We start from the raw sequence: 15278 nt of genomic DNA, 5'->3' as shown, positions 1-15278 counted from the left end.
GAACTTACTAAAATACATTTCGAATTTTGAAGTTAATAAATAGGGTCGGGTGTGCCCCTTTAGGGCTCATTTCATTAAAAATATTCGATGTTTTTTCCTTTAAGTAAAACGCATCCTGTAAGACCTTGGCAAAGGGGCCAAAGGCCATGAGCCGGCGAGGTCAGAAGCCTCAGACTTACACATGTGCAACATTAACTGAAACGTAGCTCCCAGAATTGAAATACTGTGTTCAGTACCATTCGGAAATGATTTCGGAAGAACCTTGGGATTTGTGTCCTGTGTAGGGCGTGGTGTAAGGCGGAGTTTGAAAGATTTTAATTAAGCAAGTAGTGATAGCTTTATTCCTGGTAGAACATCCAGGAGAAGGGAGATGCAGACAGCTTGATATTTCGGCAGCATGTTTTTATCGAAATGAAAAACTAGCAGCAAATATTTAAGTTAGCAAAAATGCAATAGTATTTACTTCTGCTCTTTGCTTTAATAAATGCATGTCGTCCAAATATCAACGCATCTAAATCTCCGTTCTCCTGGTTTTTCTGGGAGGAATAAACCTATCACTACTATCTTATGTATATACATAATGCTCCTCACATATGTACTTAACAACTTACGAGATTTTATTTAAACACAGGTAAATATGCTATGTTATTTCACCAATCAATTTCCAAAAAAAGAAACGGTGCTATTATGCTTGTGAGAGCTGTTTGGAGGCATGCTGCGAAGATAAACAGCGCCGTAATACCGGCCTAAGTTGAACGCACAGCTCATCCCAGCTTCCCGCCTTTGTTAAGTCAGTAGGAGCCTGGGGGAAGGCGGGCACCTGCCTATATACAACTTCAGGTAACTTTCGAGCATTTTTGATCCGATCGCGGAAGATCCCACTATTCCATTGCCTCATACGCAATGCCAGCCTACCCACAAGTTTTTCTTACTGCCGTCCTAATCACATGAGTCTCATATCTACATCGGGGTAAGCCATCACTGATTTCTACGATGATTTTTCTTTCTTGTCTTTCATGTTGCACATACGTTGCAACCATAGCATCATCTGGCCTTTGCGAGTGCACATTTTGGCGAGACCTTCAACACTTGTCACTTTGTAGGCGCTTACCTGATTCGCAAGATTCGTGCTTAAGTCATTTTGCAGATTCGGGACTCATGGTTCGTGCGGCACCCACCCTGTGGTTGAACCTCATCCCCGACCGATTTCGCAAGATTACACGCTTGGTTCGGTGTCAGCCTTCGACACGTGGATCCGTATCGGCGTGGTACAGATGACGCGCGTGCCATTCTGAGGCAGGTGGTTCGATGTCAGCCCGTGTACACCTGCCAAATGTTCAACAACGTGACCCCAACGGGCACCAGCTTCGTGAGCTCCATTGCATCACTCGGTAAGTATCTGACTTGTGCCAGCTGGAGGTGTGCTCAAAGCTTATTTTAAAAACGGCAGGTCTCTGAAATCTTGGCCCGGCCCGTCGCTATATTCAGCAAGCATCCGATTACAGCAGGTTCCCGGTGACTACGAGCACGCTGCAATGGCATATCAGTACTGGCATTGACCAATGCCAGAGCTAAGTCATCATCGGATGCCGGCGGGGACGCCCGAGAGGCGGCCACTGACGTGGCCTGTGCCAGTGGCGTCATCCCTGAACGGGTCAGCGACGAGGACACTGCTCACATAGCCCACGCTTTTGGCAGGTTCCGGCAGAGATGTGACTAGATAGCATGTGTGTTCCCAAACCATGTATGTGGATATATATATATATATATATATATATATATATATATATTATATCTATACATAATATGTATAGTTTATCCACACCGTTGTATGTCGGATTTCTCATGCAATCATCGTAAAGACGACATACCTTTGGAAAAATGCGGGTCGCACACGCGATTGATATTGATTTTGACTGATTGATATCACACACACACACGCGCGCGCGCGCGCGCGTGTGTGTGTGTTTTTGTGCGTGGATGTGTGTGTGTGTGTGTGTGTGTGTGTGTGTGTGTGTGGTGTGTGTGTGTGTGTGTGTGTGTGTGTGTGTGTGTGTGTGTGTGTGTGTGTGTGTGTGTGTGGTGTATGTCTGTGTGTGCCTGTGTGTCTGTGTGCATACGTGTGCGTGTGCGTGTGTCGGGGACAGACGATCACACGGTGCGCGTGTCGGGCATAGGAAAAATGCAGAACCATGTGCTGTAAGAAAGCGAGAGAGAGAGAGAGAGAGAGAGAGAGAGAGAGGAGAGAGAGAGAGAGAGAGAGAGAGAGAGAGAGAGAGAGAGAGAGAGAGAGAGAGAGAGAGAGAGAGAGGGCGGGAGAGAAAGAGAGATGGAAGAGAAGCTATATATATATATATATATATATATATATATATATATATTATATATATATGTGTGTGTGTGTGTGTGTGTGTGTGTGTGTGTATACATTAGTGATGCACACATTGAGTGCTGATGATCACAATTACATAATGATGATATACATAGCATGCATTGATGATGGATGATTTGGGCACCACAGTGCCTGCAGTCCGAGCAAATCGTTACGAGCGGTAGCTAAAAAGTCGGCCTGTTTACCACATTGAAAGTTTGTGTCACTGTTTGTATCTACCGAACCGATTCATCTCTTTGCCGGCACTCATCTCACCAAAACAGGTTCGGTGTCGAGGTTTTGCAACGACAAGATTAGGCTTTTGAAGTACCTATTTTGAGCCCAAAGGGCTCACGTCCCGAAAGCAGACGGGCTCCGACGGAGGATTTAATAATTCGGTAATGGTGCTCTTAAAGGATTCATCCAGCAGCAGCCAATAACCCCGATGTCAGAAACATTGACATGCTCACCTATGCAGTTCCATTCGTTTACGTCAGTCATTATGTATCTTTCTCAACTCCGAGAGGAAGCACTCTCTTCGCCTGAAATCACTGGCGTGGTGCCAGCCCTGCCAAGGCTGGGTGCCAAGCCAGCTCATTTACTTCCGAACGAGAGGCATCATCTTTATATCCACTTAAGTAAGAACGGTATGCACGTCAGGCGTGGTTATTGAGCAGTGCCTGCGAGCGCCGCATTCCACCCACAGAGATATGCCTTTTGGTCACTCATGCACTCCGGCTTTCCGCGGACCCGTTCCCGGAGATCCTCAGGTCACTCGTGTGCTGCCGGCTGTCCGCGACCCGTCCCCGGAGATCCCCCCTAAGGTCACTCGTGTGCTGCCGACTGTCCGCGGCCCGTCCCCGAGGTCCTCCGCTAGGTCACTCGTGTTCTAACGGCCGACATTGCCCAAGGATGAAAGTGGCGGCGTCTCGGCCTTGAGCCCAGCTGGCAGGCGTCGTGTGGTCGCCGCTCTCGGCGCCTGCACGCGGCTGATCGATTCCGCCTGCGCCGCTAATCTGGCACGCGGAGCTGGCGCGCAATCCTGCAGCACGGCTCGGCGGCGAGCTCCGTGCACGGCGTCACAGCGGGGTCACGTGCAGCCGCCGCTCTGACACTGAGTGGTCCGTGCAGTGGCTACGCGCGCCGCGCCGGAGGATTTCTGCCGAGGCGGCCGACACAGTGATCGCCTCGCAACGCGATCGATCACTGCCGGGTGACCTCTGATCTGCCCGGTCCCCTTTCACGTGGAGGAACGCGCCGCTTGGCCGCGCCTGCTTCAGAGCGGCTCTGCGCTGTCCGGACACGGCGACCAGCCAAGGCCTCGCTCTCACGCGGCTTCCGAGTGCGATTTTCATTCGAGGCGTTGCACGTGCTGCGTTTTAATTCGGCCAGTGGCCGGCAGCTAGTTAAGTGCAGTAAAACATTGAGCTGTTACCTGACACACAGGCCGCTCCCTATACGTGCAGCCTGTGTGTAGGGTTTCCGGAGTTCATGGATTTGTTTTCAAGCGATCGATTGTTCATACTTGATCGTTTGATCACGAGCATGGTCCTGAAACGTCAGTCCGGAAACCATGAGTTTCCGCTTACAATCGCAGCACGGCATGACCTATTGACAAGCGAAAAATGCCTGCACGTGCCTTACACGATGTCTCGCTGAGGCAGCATTTAAATATTACGAGAATGTGGACTGATAGCCTAGTAATGCTCTGTTGATTTGCGAATTTAAATCGATGTCTGCAAGGTGGCAAATCTGTCTTCATGCAAAGTTAAAGATTTTTAAGAGTTAAGATGATAAATCTAGCGGAGCCAGCGCAAACAGCATGTCCAAACCCACCACGATGCAACCACGATTTTCTTAAGAAAAATGACTTGGTGCGAACCCATACGAAAAGCGAAAGAAGACCACAAATTCCTTTTGTTTGGGTGTGTCCGCTTAATGGTGACAAATGTCTTTTCCATTGTTTAATCTAGGGCATGCACTAATTTTCCTTTCTTTTGTCAGGAATCGTGCTGCTAGCATAAAAAGCACCCGACCTAAGGGGGGTGCTGTCTCCAAGTCGTATGACATCGTATTTCTTTCTTATCAGTGGGTCCAAATCCGAGTACCATTCAACTGTGATACAAATCGCTTGGCCTGACTGAGCTTCAAAAATTTCCGAGCGCAGAGTCGTGCCAGATCTTAACCCGATTCAGGGCTCACGCCATCTCCCAGCCACAGCCGATTAAATCAAAAGAATGGTTTAAAATAATCAAACAAAAATCGATGAAACCGACAAGAACGGCAGCAGCCGACAGCTGACCGCGGCTGCTAGCGCGGTGCGGGGAGACATCCGTCAGTCGCCTCACAGCAAAACCGCATCCTCGCAGCCGCACCCCAGGCTGGAAGTCCGCAGCTGGGACCGGTGATCGGATTGGGCTGTGCCAGTGCACCCTACCGTCACAGCACAGCTCGTCACCAAGCTGCAGGTGCTCTCTTCAATGAGCCTATCCACCGGAGATGCGAGCCCGGTAGGCTAGCCAGATTTGGTTCATTCGAAATAAAGCTTTCGTTCTTTCAGCTCGCGTTGGTTTTAGCAACTATATCCAACAAGGAGCAAATCTTTACAACACGAACTTACGTAATTTTGCCGTGACCTAGATACTTCGGAACACGTTCATCGTCTTTGATATATTCCCTTTCCCAAAAGAAGTGACGCATTGCGATGCGATGCTGCCTGCAGCCCGGCCGTGCAATGCGGTGCCCCTGCCCAGGTTTACCAATGCAAAATATATAAGTTTCCGACCTGTGCTCTCTCCATCAACCAATCGGCACATTGCGCAGTCACGGTGAAAACAAATAAGTTTTCTATGATAATTGTAATTGATTATGTATACGTACATTGTAGAATTGATTCTGTGTACGTACATTGTAGAATTGATGTAAGTCGTAGTTATATTCATATCGTTTAATGTATTCTATGTTGTATATTTATCTACTACCCTATTGTTTAGTATCCATTTTTGCTTGTGATTATGCATGATATGATGGTTGCCTCCACCATTCAAAAGCGTGATTGTTCGGCGCGTTGTTACACAAAACATGGCTGGAAAATATTTCGCAAAGCGTTATGTTTTAAGCCTTGAAATGTTTAACCCCACGCATGCGTTGCAAATTTGCATACTTAGGGTTTTAAGGCAATCATCGCGGGACGCTCTGAAGCCTCAAGATAAACTCGTTGAATGTAGAAGGAATGTGACCAAGAGCATCATGTACATCCTGTGAAATCGATGCGTCTCACACCCGAAACGCCTATATCTCAGTTTGGTTAGGAGCTAGGAGATTTTTTGTGACAGCAATTCAGGGTACATATTTTTATCTACACATGACACCAGCTCGGCCTAAAACACCACATCTTCTGCCACGGGACAGGCTAAAACCGTCATATTCATACCACCGCTGGAACAGCCACAGCTCTGTTTTAAACTTTTGCAACCGAGCTGTAATCAATGAATAAGGCAAACTGCGAGTGCGCAATATGCACTGCCCTGTCTAATTCTCCTATCGCAAGTATAGTTCAAACGGCCGTAATCTGATGGGGCCACGCCATCAGGGCGACGCGCCAGTCCGGTTCGCGCCATCGGCGGCCGGTGCGGGAGAACGGCCGACCGGCCCTGCTGAACTGCCAGGCGCTCGCGCCGCCCCACGATTCGCGCCGAAAGTAAAAGGGATGCGCCCGTGCCACGCGACACCCAAAACTGCAGAGAAAGTATGAGTATATAAGTTTGCGCGGAAGTATGGACGTCATTCTGGTCTGTGGGTAGCGACTGAGAACGACTAGGGAGGCGAGTGATACGTGTCTGCTGTATCCGCACGGTTTTGACACCGTGGGTTTCTGAAGCGAAGCCATTGGATATTTCAGACGGTAAGAAAATGTTCCTTGCTGCGTGCTGGTATAAGGTATGCTGTCTTTGTTTTTGTTTAGGAAAGCACAATGATCAAGTGTGTTGCATGAAGTCAACCAATCATCAACAGTGTTATTTCTTAACGCTCACCAAGGTTTCTCTATAGCGTTCAGTGCTGTCGAACATTTGTGGTTGTATTAAATACCATACGTGTAGTTAGTTCTACGTATAATACTGATGGACGTATGACTAGAATATATCCTGTGTCAGATGTTGGTGACGTTTGTCTACGCTAGCGGTTTAGATGAATGTTTGCTTTATTAATTTGTACAGCAGATTGTCATTATGCGTGACCTAAAATCAAGTAATTGTGGTAAATTTTGCCATTATGCGACCTATTCTCCGTTCACATTTGAGTCATAAAGCAGTACATGCCAAAACCCAGCTCATCAAAGTTTTGGTCATGGATTTTATGCGTAATGTTCTTGTTGCCCATCACTGCTTGTTGTGATAAGACAAGCATTACGCAGATGCCCAAAGTAACTGCGCACGTGTAGTTAAGCCGACGCGGTTTAAAAAAAAAATCCGCGGCGACAGACACTGTGAAAACGTGGCTATGGTCGCGTCGGAGCTTACTTTTGTCGCATATTTGCAACGAACGACCTCGCAGTGTTACTGTGCGCAAGAACGCAGCCTATATGACGATGAATTGAACACGTTTTTAACTTCGCAAATGCAAGCTATAACAGGAAGCGGCGACGACCGATCAGAGACAAAATCAAACAGAGCAGGATACAACAGCCCTTTGTTTATAGCAATTGCAGTTCTCTGTGGTTTACAGTGTTGCTTTACGGTCTGCGTTATATTTGCCTTAACCTTTGGTTGGTTCGCACTAGTTTAATCCAATGACGATGATGTTCAAGATTTTAACAAGCTTCCACACGGTCTTGTTCATAACAGCAAGCCAGCAGCTGTAATGCCATTGGCTGCCTTCAAGACATATCTGTTTCAAGATGAAGATAATTAGAAACCGTTTCGGTAGAGTGCGAGTTTCATTCAGTCCATGGCTCCGTCGTTATGTGCATCCAAATTTGGCCGTAAATCGAGGCGCAGAACATTCTTTTCATTTTACCCCAAGCACAGCCCACGTCGTTGCTATATTTACCACAGGAAACTTTATCTACAATTCGTGCTGTAACTTATATCCTTCGTATCCGAAACCAACAAGTATATTCATCACCGCACGCATGTGCATTCTTTGATCCGATAGCAGAGGTTGTTAGTTATAGTTAGTTATAGCTGTAGGTTGTTAGTTACATTAGTTATAGCATTCCTTGAAAGAAATGTGACTATTATAGAAAAGGTTGAATTATTCCACAGCTGCGTGTTGTGTGCTTCTTCAACCAAAACATGACATCACCGATTTCATTTTCAGAACGGTATGAAACTGCACGCTATCATCGTTTTAGCAGGTAAGGTACCACTTACCAAACATCGTCGTAGATAAGGAAACAATAGATGGTCTGGAATGAAAAGTAGTTTATTGCCGTTGAAATGACAGCTGCCAGCTGTGTCAGGCCGTAATAACAATAAACAAGCATTCGCAACTTTACTATGTTGTGCACGACAACCAGTTGACGTCCAAGTAGGCATTGAGAAATTGATGTTTATATTTTTCGTGCTTGGCGTTTTGCTGCAGGCGTGTTCCTGTCACCTAGCACACTCGTCAGCGGCAATCCCCAGTACGGTCAACCAATCATTGCCCGGGGATCCAACGCTTACGGCGCCGGAGTTGGCTTCAACGACGACTCCCTGGTTCCGCTGAATCAGCCCATCTTCGACGCGCGGCAGCAGCAGCAGGGACTGCCTCGGGCGCGTCAGGCGGAGTCCCGCCCCAGTCCAGTGGCCGGGCTGGCTCCCCAGTCCGGGCCCAGGCCTCTGTCGGATCTGGCTCCCAGTGACCAGCCGAGCCTCGGCAATCGGCAACCAGACGGCCAACGGCCGGCTATCGGCCTTGACGAAGTGGATTTGCGGATCACCGACTTCACTACTGGCGGACAGGAGCCACCCTTGGGCACTAACAGCCTTGGCAGTGGCCCCTCTGTTGCAAACAGCCCGCCTCAGCCGCAAGTGATCGGAAGTGCCGGCCAACCCCTCCAAGGGCGAGGGCCAGGTCTTAACAACATCCTCACTAGCCTGCCGCCGCCGACGTCCAACGATGGAGGCGTTATTGGGGTCGGAGCTGTCGGCGGAAACCCGGAGGTTGTTCTGGGCTTTGAGCGGAATAGTGCACAAGTGGGTGGAGAGGCCGACGGCATCCCCTTGTCCCCAGGCTCCGGCAGCTCTCTTCAGCAGCAGCCGCTAGTAGCCCGCGGTGGTAACACTTATGGTGCTGGGCGGGGCATCGAAGTGCCAACATCAGCTCCAGTTCCGGAGGTAGGCGGTGACCTGAACATCCAGCCTGAACAGCCGCAGACCAGGGAAGGCATCCTGTCGCAGCCTGCCCTGCCGGATGACGATGAGGTGCCCACCGAGCCACGAGCAGGCAATGCATTCGTTGCCCCAGGACCGCGACCGATTGGCAACAATGAGGTCAGCACGGATAGAGCAATCAGCCAGCAGCCCGCACGTCCAAGAACGGCTGCTCCTGTGACTCCTGAGAGGCCAAATGATGGAGAGGGTCATCACATGGGGGGAATTGAGTGGTTGCCTGAATCGATCCCCGGCCAGCCTCTTATCGACTACCCAGTGCTCGTGAGGCTTCCAGAGTCGGGCTTCGACTGCGCTAACCAAGACGTTGATGGCTTCTACGCGGACACGTCTGAGGAGGCCCGCTGCCAGGTATGCAAAGCTGCATGTAGGGTGATAGAATATGAATTCGCGATTAATCTCATCTATTCAGGCTCTTCTTTAACGTGATGGTGACTTAAGCACCGGGTGATTTTGTCAGTGTTTTCACATGAACGAGTTCTGAGTTATGCCTTGGATCAAACAACTCTCTTGCTGGCCCGCCATGGCCGGTGGGGCGTCCATCATACAGTGACATTAACCGGCAAGAGTCATGCTGTTCATCGATTATACCCGTGAAATAAGCACAGCAAGTTGCAAAGCAGGCCCATCTTACTGAATCTTACCAAATCCCCTTCCAGGCGTTTTGGGTCTGCCACAACAAGCAGCAGGACGGATTCCTCTGCCCAAACGGGACCCTGTTCAACCAACGGTATTTCACCTGCGACTGGTGGTTCAACGTGCGCTGTGAGGAGTCGCCTGACTACTACGAGCTGAACAGAAACATCGGCGTGGTTGGAACGCGCATCGATACTCTTCCGGCCGGAGTGGTGGCAGCGGCGTCCAGAGTCCATCCAGTAAGTGTGCTTCCGGACGACGACTTCCAGTATGGGAGTCCTGACGTCTATGAGCCGGCACCTGATCACGCCGACAATGCCCAGCTTCACTCGGATGTCCCCGAGTAGTTGACGTATTCAGCGGTCAAGCGTGATGCGGCGGGAAGCGCGGTAGGCATCACCGCAAGCGCATGTGTCTTTCACGTACGGTTAGATGTTTCAGACCTTGTTCTTGTTATATGCACTTGTCTGAGCAGTCTTAACGTGTTTGTTTCCGTTTTAGGTATTCACCTTGCTAAGTGAGATACTGCACTTTCCTCGAGTTCCTCCCGTGCTTCCTCACAATAAGACCCAACCATCAAGCAAACCAAATGCCACTCCACAGCATCAAACCTCCATTGAGATCACGGAGAAGGTGCAAGAACGTCCGATATCAAATGCGCGTGCAAATTCTATGCAATCGAGGAACGCAGATGCCGATATGCAATGGTCCCCTGGCAGTGCAACATCGCAAGCAACGTAACCTTTACTCCGGATCAAAAAGGCTCGCTTTGGATGAACGCTATCTCGTGGGAGAGAGGCTTGGTGGTATGAGGTCTCAACGGCACCTCACCAAGGATAAACATTTCGCGGATCCATTGGCAATGTCGTTGCCAGAAACCCCCGGTGCACCACAGTCTCAGGATAGACCGAGTCCAATGCAACAAGATATTCAACATTCGGTCAATTCAACCCCCGCTCGAACCAACCCACTGTCGTCTGAGCCCGAGACAGTTATCGAAACCGTAGAAAAAATTAGGTTTCCCACGGCATCTAACTTATCGAACACCCAAAAGCTGGAGGAAGATATACGCATTGTTGAAAAGGCGGGTAACGAAACCTCACCACCACGGACCAACTTGCGTGGTGGCTTTCAGACGGCCTTGCCATCTGCAAACCAAATTCCGTCTGCCATTCAGATAACCATGCCGATGGGAAATTCACCAAGATCCGGAAATCCGCCTCTTATGCCCACAACTCAGCCATCTCCACTGTCACACCAAGGACATTCCGAACCAGCAAAATTTAATGAACGTCTCCCTGCTGCGTCCCCATCACCACAGATGTATCAGGGACGGACACTGCCTGCACGAACCCAGGGGCAGCCTCCAGAGCAATACCTGAACGGGCAACCATCAGGGCTTTCTTCGTCCCGGGGACAACCTCCAGGACAGCAACGGCACAATTCACAGCCGCCATCAGCAGGACTGCCCCCAGGCGTGTCTCCTCAAGATCATGCCCAACCAGCCCAGACCCAAGGACATGCTCCAACGTTTCCAACGCCATATCCACCCCCTAAGCCATCACTATGGTCCCCTACAGTTCAATCACAAGGTCAGGCTCTTCACCAGCCCCAGGTGGAATTAAAGCAGCCCCCGCCTCAGGGGAAGCCGTCTGGAACATCAGCAGAACACCAAGCTTATCCGGGGGGAAACGCTGCTGCCACACAGCAGGCCATGGCTAGCACACAGCAACCCCACTACCTGGGCCAGCCTTCAGGATCACTGTCTCCTGAAATGATAACAGAGAAACGTCCGGTCCCACCTCAAGATCAGCCCCCACCCAGTCCGCTGCAGTCCCAAGCATCCAAAAGCCCGCTGGAGCTGTCGAGGCCAAGTCAGGCACCCATACAAACTTCAGTCGTGCAAGATGCATTTAGGCTCAATGCCAGCGTTCATGCCTCCACGCCAAGTCCCTCGATAAATTATAGGGCAAGCTCCGTTAACAAACAGTTCGTGACATCCCTATCCCCAGCATATGCGCACGCAGTGGGTGGCAATGTCTCAGTGGGTTCTCAGTCAAGTAGTTCAAACTTCTTACCACCAGGCAGCAATGCTGCTGCAAATAAGAGCACAGGACCAGTTCATTCCCCTCTAGGTACTCAACAAAATGTTCAAAATTCAGGATATGCAAAATCACAAAAACCTGGTGGAGGTGCAGTCACCGCTGAAAATGGGCAAGCTGACAATGACAATCATTCTGGCCCAATACAGGAAGATTCGCATTTTCCCCCCGGGTCTGCACCGACTCCCGCGAGCAAACAGGGTGCGAACTTCGGAAGTTTGGCGCCAAATAGCCCACAAGATAGCAAAGAAGGCATAGTAATTGATGAAGATGTAATTGTCGATGAGGGCAGCTCTTCTGGCCCAGTGGAGGAAGATGTACATTTTCCACCGGGGCCTGGGACCAATAATGAGAGCATTCCAGGGTCAGTCTCCACAAATGCGGCATCAAATAGCCTTGGACCAAACGCAGGGGGCGTGGTGATTGATGAGGATATCAAGGTTGAAAGCGGTGACTCCTTGCCTCCGGAACCTGCGACTTCACAAGAAGCTGGTGGGGATGTTATCACCGCTGAAAATGGGAAAGTTGACAGTAGCAATAGTTCTGGCACAACACAGGACGATTCGCATTTCACCCCCGGGCCTGTACCGACTCCCGCAAGCAAACAGAATGCGAACTTTGGAAGCTTGGCGCCAAATAGCTCACAAGATAACAAAGAAGGTATAATAATTGATGAAGATGTGAAAGTCGATGATGGCAGTCCTTCTGGCCCAGTGGAGGAAGATCTACATTTTCCACAGGGGCCAGGAACCAATAATGGGAGCATCCCAGGGTCAGTCTCCGCAAACACAGCATCAAATAGCCTTGGACCAAACGCAGGAGACGTGGTGATTGATGAAGATGTCAAAGTTGAAAACGGTGACTCCTCCCCTCCAGAGGAAGAAAAATTACATTTCCCTCCCGAGCCAAACCCTCCTCAAGCAGGCAGCAATAATCCAAATTCTTCAATATCCTCTCCTAATATTAGAGACGCATGCGCACACGCGCAATCGTCCCTCAATTCGCACACTGGAAGTGGCAGCACTGATGATGTGCACAGTTCTCCATGTGATCCTGCTAGGCGAAGCACCGATCATCCAGAAGTCGTGCGGGACCCATCTGCACTCCGCAAGGACATGCCGTCTGAAAAAGACCCGCCCGATGGGACTCTTCGTAAAATGGACTCCGCCGCCGGCGAGAACGTCACGCAATCTGGGAAACAAATCCAGATCACTTCCGAGTCTGTCAGCAAATTTATCGCAAAACCTTCCAGACGGGGAAGTGGCATTCGGGATCCCTCCGGTCTACAGCCGTCTTCTGCCAAAGGTAAAAAATTAGGGGATAATCGGTCGTCTTTGAGGAGGAACGCAATGTCCAAACACGCACAGAAGGCTTCTGAAGGAAGGCAAAAAATAGTCACGTCACGAGGAGCGTCAGAGAAGAGTTCGTCGCTTGTAAGTGACGTACAAATATCGCAGGAAGTTGATGATGCAGATTCTCACGATCAAAGCTCCTTAGATGCGGGGGAGGACTCGGCTGATCAGAGCTACCCGGAAGTTAGGATAACTGGAAGCGTAGAGCCTTTGTCCAAATCCGACTTTGCTTCAAAGCTGGCTGGGACCATGCATGCTGTCGATGAGACCCTGGGGCAAACTTCCAGGGCCTCTGAACATGACTTGACACTTCCGACGCAAAATTTCGATTCTTCGATGTCGCACATTGACAAGAAATATGACACAAATTCGGGAAATTCCCTTCACAAACCCCTGGGAATTAACCTTAAGGTATTTATCAACCAGCCACCAATGAACACGTCGGCTCATGAGAAGGGAATCTCTGTCACATCACACGCAGATGAACAAGCACCTCTATCTGCCAAAAAACGTCGCAAAATAACATCGTTAAGAAGCGTCGATTCCGTTATGGACGTTGCAGCTGAGCAGCTAGCCAACGATGGATACGACTATGATTTTGCTCAGCTTCCGTCATGGATGCAAAGGGCCTCCAAGCGAAGCGTGGAATCGCTTCCCAGCGTGGCATATTCAGATCAAGCTGCACCTGAAGAACTGTCCGTAATTCAGAGGAGACCACACATACCTCATAACCCATTGCGATCTGTTCGCAAGGTCAGCTACGTTCATCACCCTAATCCAAAGGACACGAAACGAGGACTAGCCGTGCCCAGAGTTCAGAAAATGTTCCAAAGCGCTCGGGCCAACCTAATGCAAATTCTTGGCGGCCCGAAAGACACTCTTGATTCCGAAATAGATGGCCTTCTTGACGAAGCCCCCGCCGACAAAGATAAAAGAAACAACGATATGAGGCTGCGCCTTGATTCCAGCAGCCTTACATCGTACCCAGACCAAGATTCAAGTTTTCTTTGATAATGCTCTCGGCGAGGACCCTCAGCTTTCCTTGTACGGCACGCACTAAAGTTTGAATAATCTCTACCGTGCCGATGTCGGTCTCCTCAATCCTAGAACGTGCCTCTTATCCAGTCCGCCTGTGCAAGCTCACAGCATGGTAATCCTAGAACGTTGTAACCCAGTGTGTGTGTATGTCAATTGTTTGTTAAAATTGTTGATGATTACTGATATTATGAGTGTCGCCTGTTGTGTTGATCGAGATACTCAGAGTGTCTGATACACGTGCCAGTTGTGTTGATGCAATAAAATGTTGTTGTGAGATGGTGTTTTCACTTCTGCTATCACAACTGATGCAAATTGTCCCTTCCCTCTGATCAGGGTGCGTGGGGGGGGGAGGGGGCGGGGGCACGCGCCCTGGGGGGTCAATTTGACTCCCCTCAAGGTTTGTGATGGAATGATATCCGGACGGTGCGGTGTAGCCGTGCAAAACTTTACATAGCTGTAGACAATTGAATGGCGAAGCCTTTGGTATACAAAATGTGGTGTATTGTATAAGGTCGCTGACGTGTTGCAGGTCAAAGTCAGGCCATGGCTGTCAGCAAAAGCAGTTTCCAGGGAATTGTTAAGTCTTTTGCGGCAAACGGAGTGGTAGATGAAGTCATACATTTCTGAGGTAAATCTTTTTAAGGCAATAACACACAAGAGTTTAGAACTGCAACGCAATCTATTGACATGGAGACTAGTGTGGAGGCGATACCAAATTCTAAAACGATTTGCCTTTTTGCTCCTTAGAGCTTGCTGAGTGGGATCGTTTATAGTGCTCATTTCGAATTCATTTACAACAGGGACCATATCAGACATCTTCGATGTACCTCTTAAAGGTACACGATACAATCGCACAGGTGGTTAATGACGCGAATTGCCCTAGGGTCTGCGGCAACCTGGTCTTAACGCACGCTGGTTATCTCACTATGACAACCCCTTCTCAGCTTCTCTCCTCTCACCAACCCTTCCCACTCACCCCCATCCTACCATCCTACCCTCCCTTTCCCCACGACGTTCAGTTGCTCCGCCTCCCCAAGAACCGAGAGGAGGCAGATAATTACATCAACAAGATGTTCAGGGGCGATTCACAGCCAAAATAAGTGAGATAGCATCAGCCGGTCCGTTGCATGCTGTGCGCCTTGTGAGACACTGGACAGTTTAAGGCGGCCTCTCGCTGTTCTTCAACAGCTCAGTCAAGCGGGTCCACTCATCGCAAAATATGTTCATCTTGTTTGTGACGGTAGTTACATAATTTTCAATTCTGATGCAGTGTAGTTCGGACTTAACAAAACCCTACAGCTGCGAGAACCAGTGATCTTACAAAGCCATGTGCATGATTTGCCTAAGATAATGCTCATAAACACCGCTCCCGAGCGCAGGAAGTGATTACCCTGGTGGTGACCCA

General features: G+C 49.5%; 1 protein-coding gene across 3 annotated transcripts; it reads left to right on the top strand.

Moving 5' to 3' along the window:
* The first annotated feature begins 6166 nt into the window (after positions 1-6166).
* LOC119102515 (uncharacterized) lies at positions 6167-14147 on the top strand. Of its 3 annotated transcripts, none has more exons than XM_037225897.1 (5): positions 6167-6275; positions 7691-7727; positions 7955-9096; positions 9405-9620; positions 9883-14147. In XM_037225897.1, the coding sequence occupies exons 2-5, from the start codon at positions 7697-7699 to the stop codon at positions 10120-10122; spliced, it is 1629 nt and encodes a 542-aa protein (XP_037081792.1). In that variant the 5' UTR covers positions 6167-6275; positions 7691-7696; the 3' UTR covers positions 10123-14147. The 3 variants fall into 3 exon arrangements, with proteins under 3 accessions (XP_037081792.1, XP_037081794.1, XP_037081793.1); XM_037225898.1 differs by lacking the exon at positions 6167-6275 and adding an exon at positions 6874-7293; XM_037225899.1 differs by having other exon boundaries at positions 9405-10026.
* The last annotated feature ends 1131 nt before the right edge of the window (positions 14148-15278 follow it).

This window comes from Pollicipes pollicipes, unplaced genomic scaffold, assembly GCF_011947565.3.
Source record: "Pollicipes pollicipes isolate AB1234 unplaced genomic scaffold, Ppol_2.1 Scaffold_5724;HRSCAF=6776_pilon_pilon_pilon, whole genome shotgun sequence".
In the NCBI taxonomy this organism is placed as follows: domain Eukaryota; kingdom Metazoa; phylum Arthropoda; class Thecostraca; order Pollicipedomorpha; family Pollicipedidae; genus Pollicipes; species Pollicipes pollicipes.
Note: the sequence above shows the minus strand (reverse complement) of the source record. Positions and strands in the feature narration are given on the sequence as shown.

Coding starts and splice junctions, on each gene's coding strand:
- LOC119102515 (XM_037225897.1), top strand. CDS start 7,697: ATGAAACTGCACGCTATCATCGTTTTAGCAG. Junction 9,097..9,404: donor CTGAGGAGGCCCGCTGCCAG/GTATGCAAAGCT, acceptor ATCCCCTTCCAG/GCGTTTTGGGTCTGCCACAA. Junction 9,621..9,882: donor CGGCGTCCAGAGTCCATCCA/GTAAGTGTGCTT, acceptor TTTCCGTTTTAG/GTATTCACCTTGCTAAGTGA.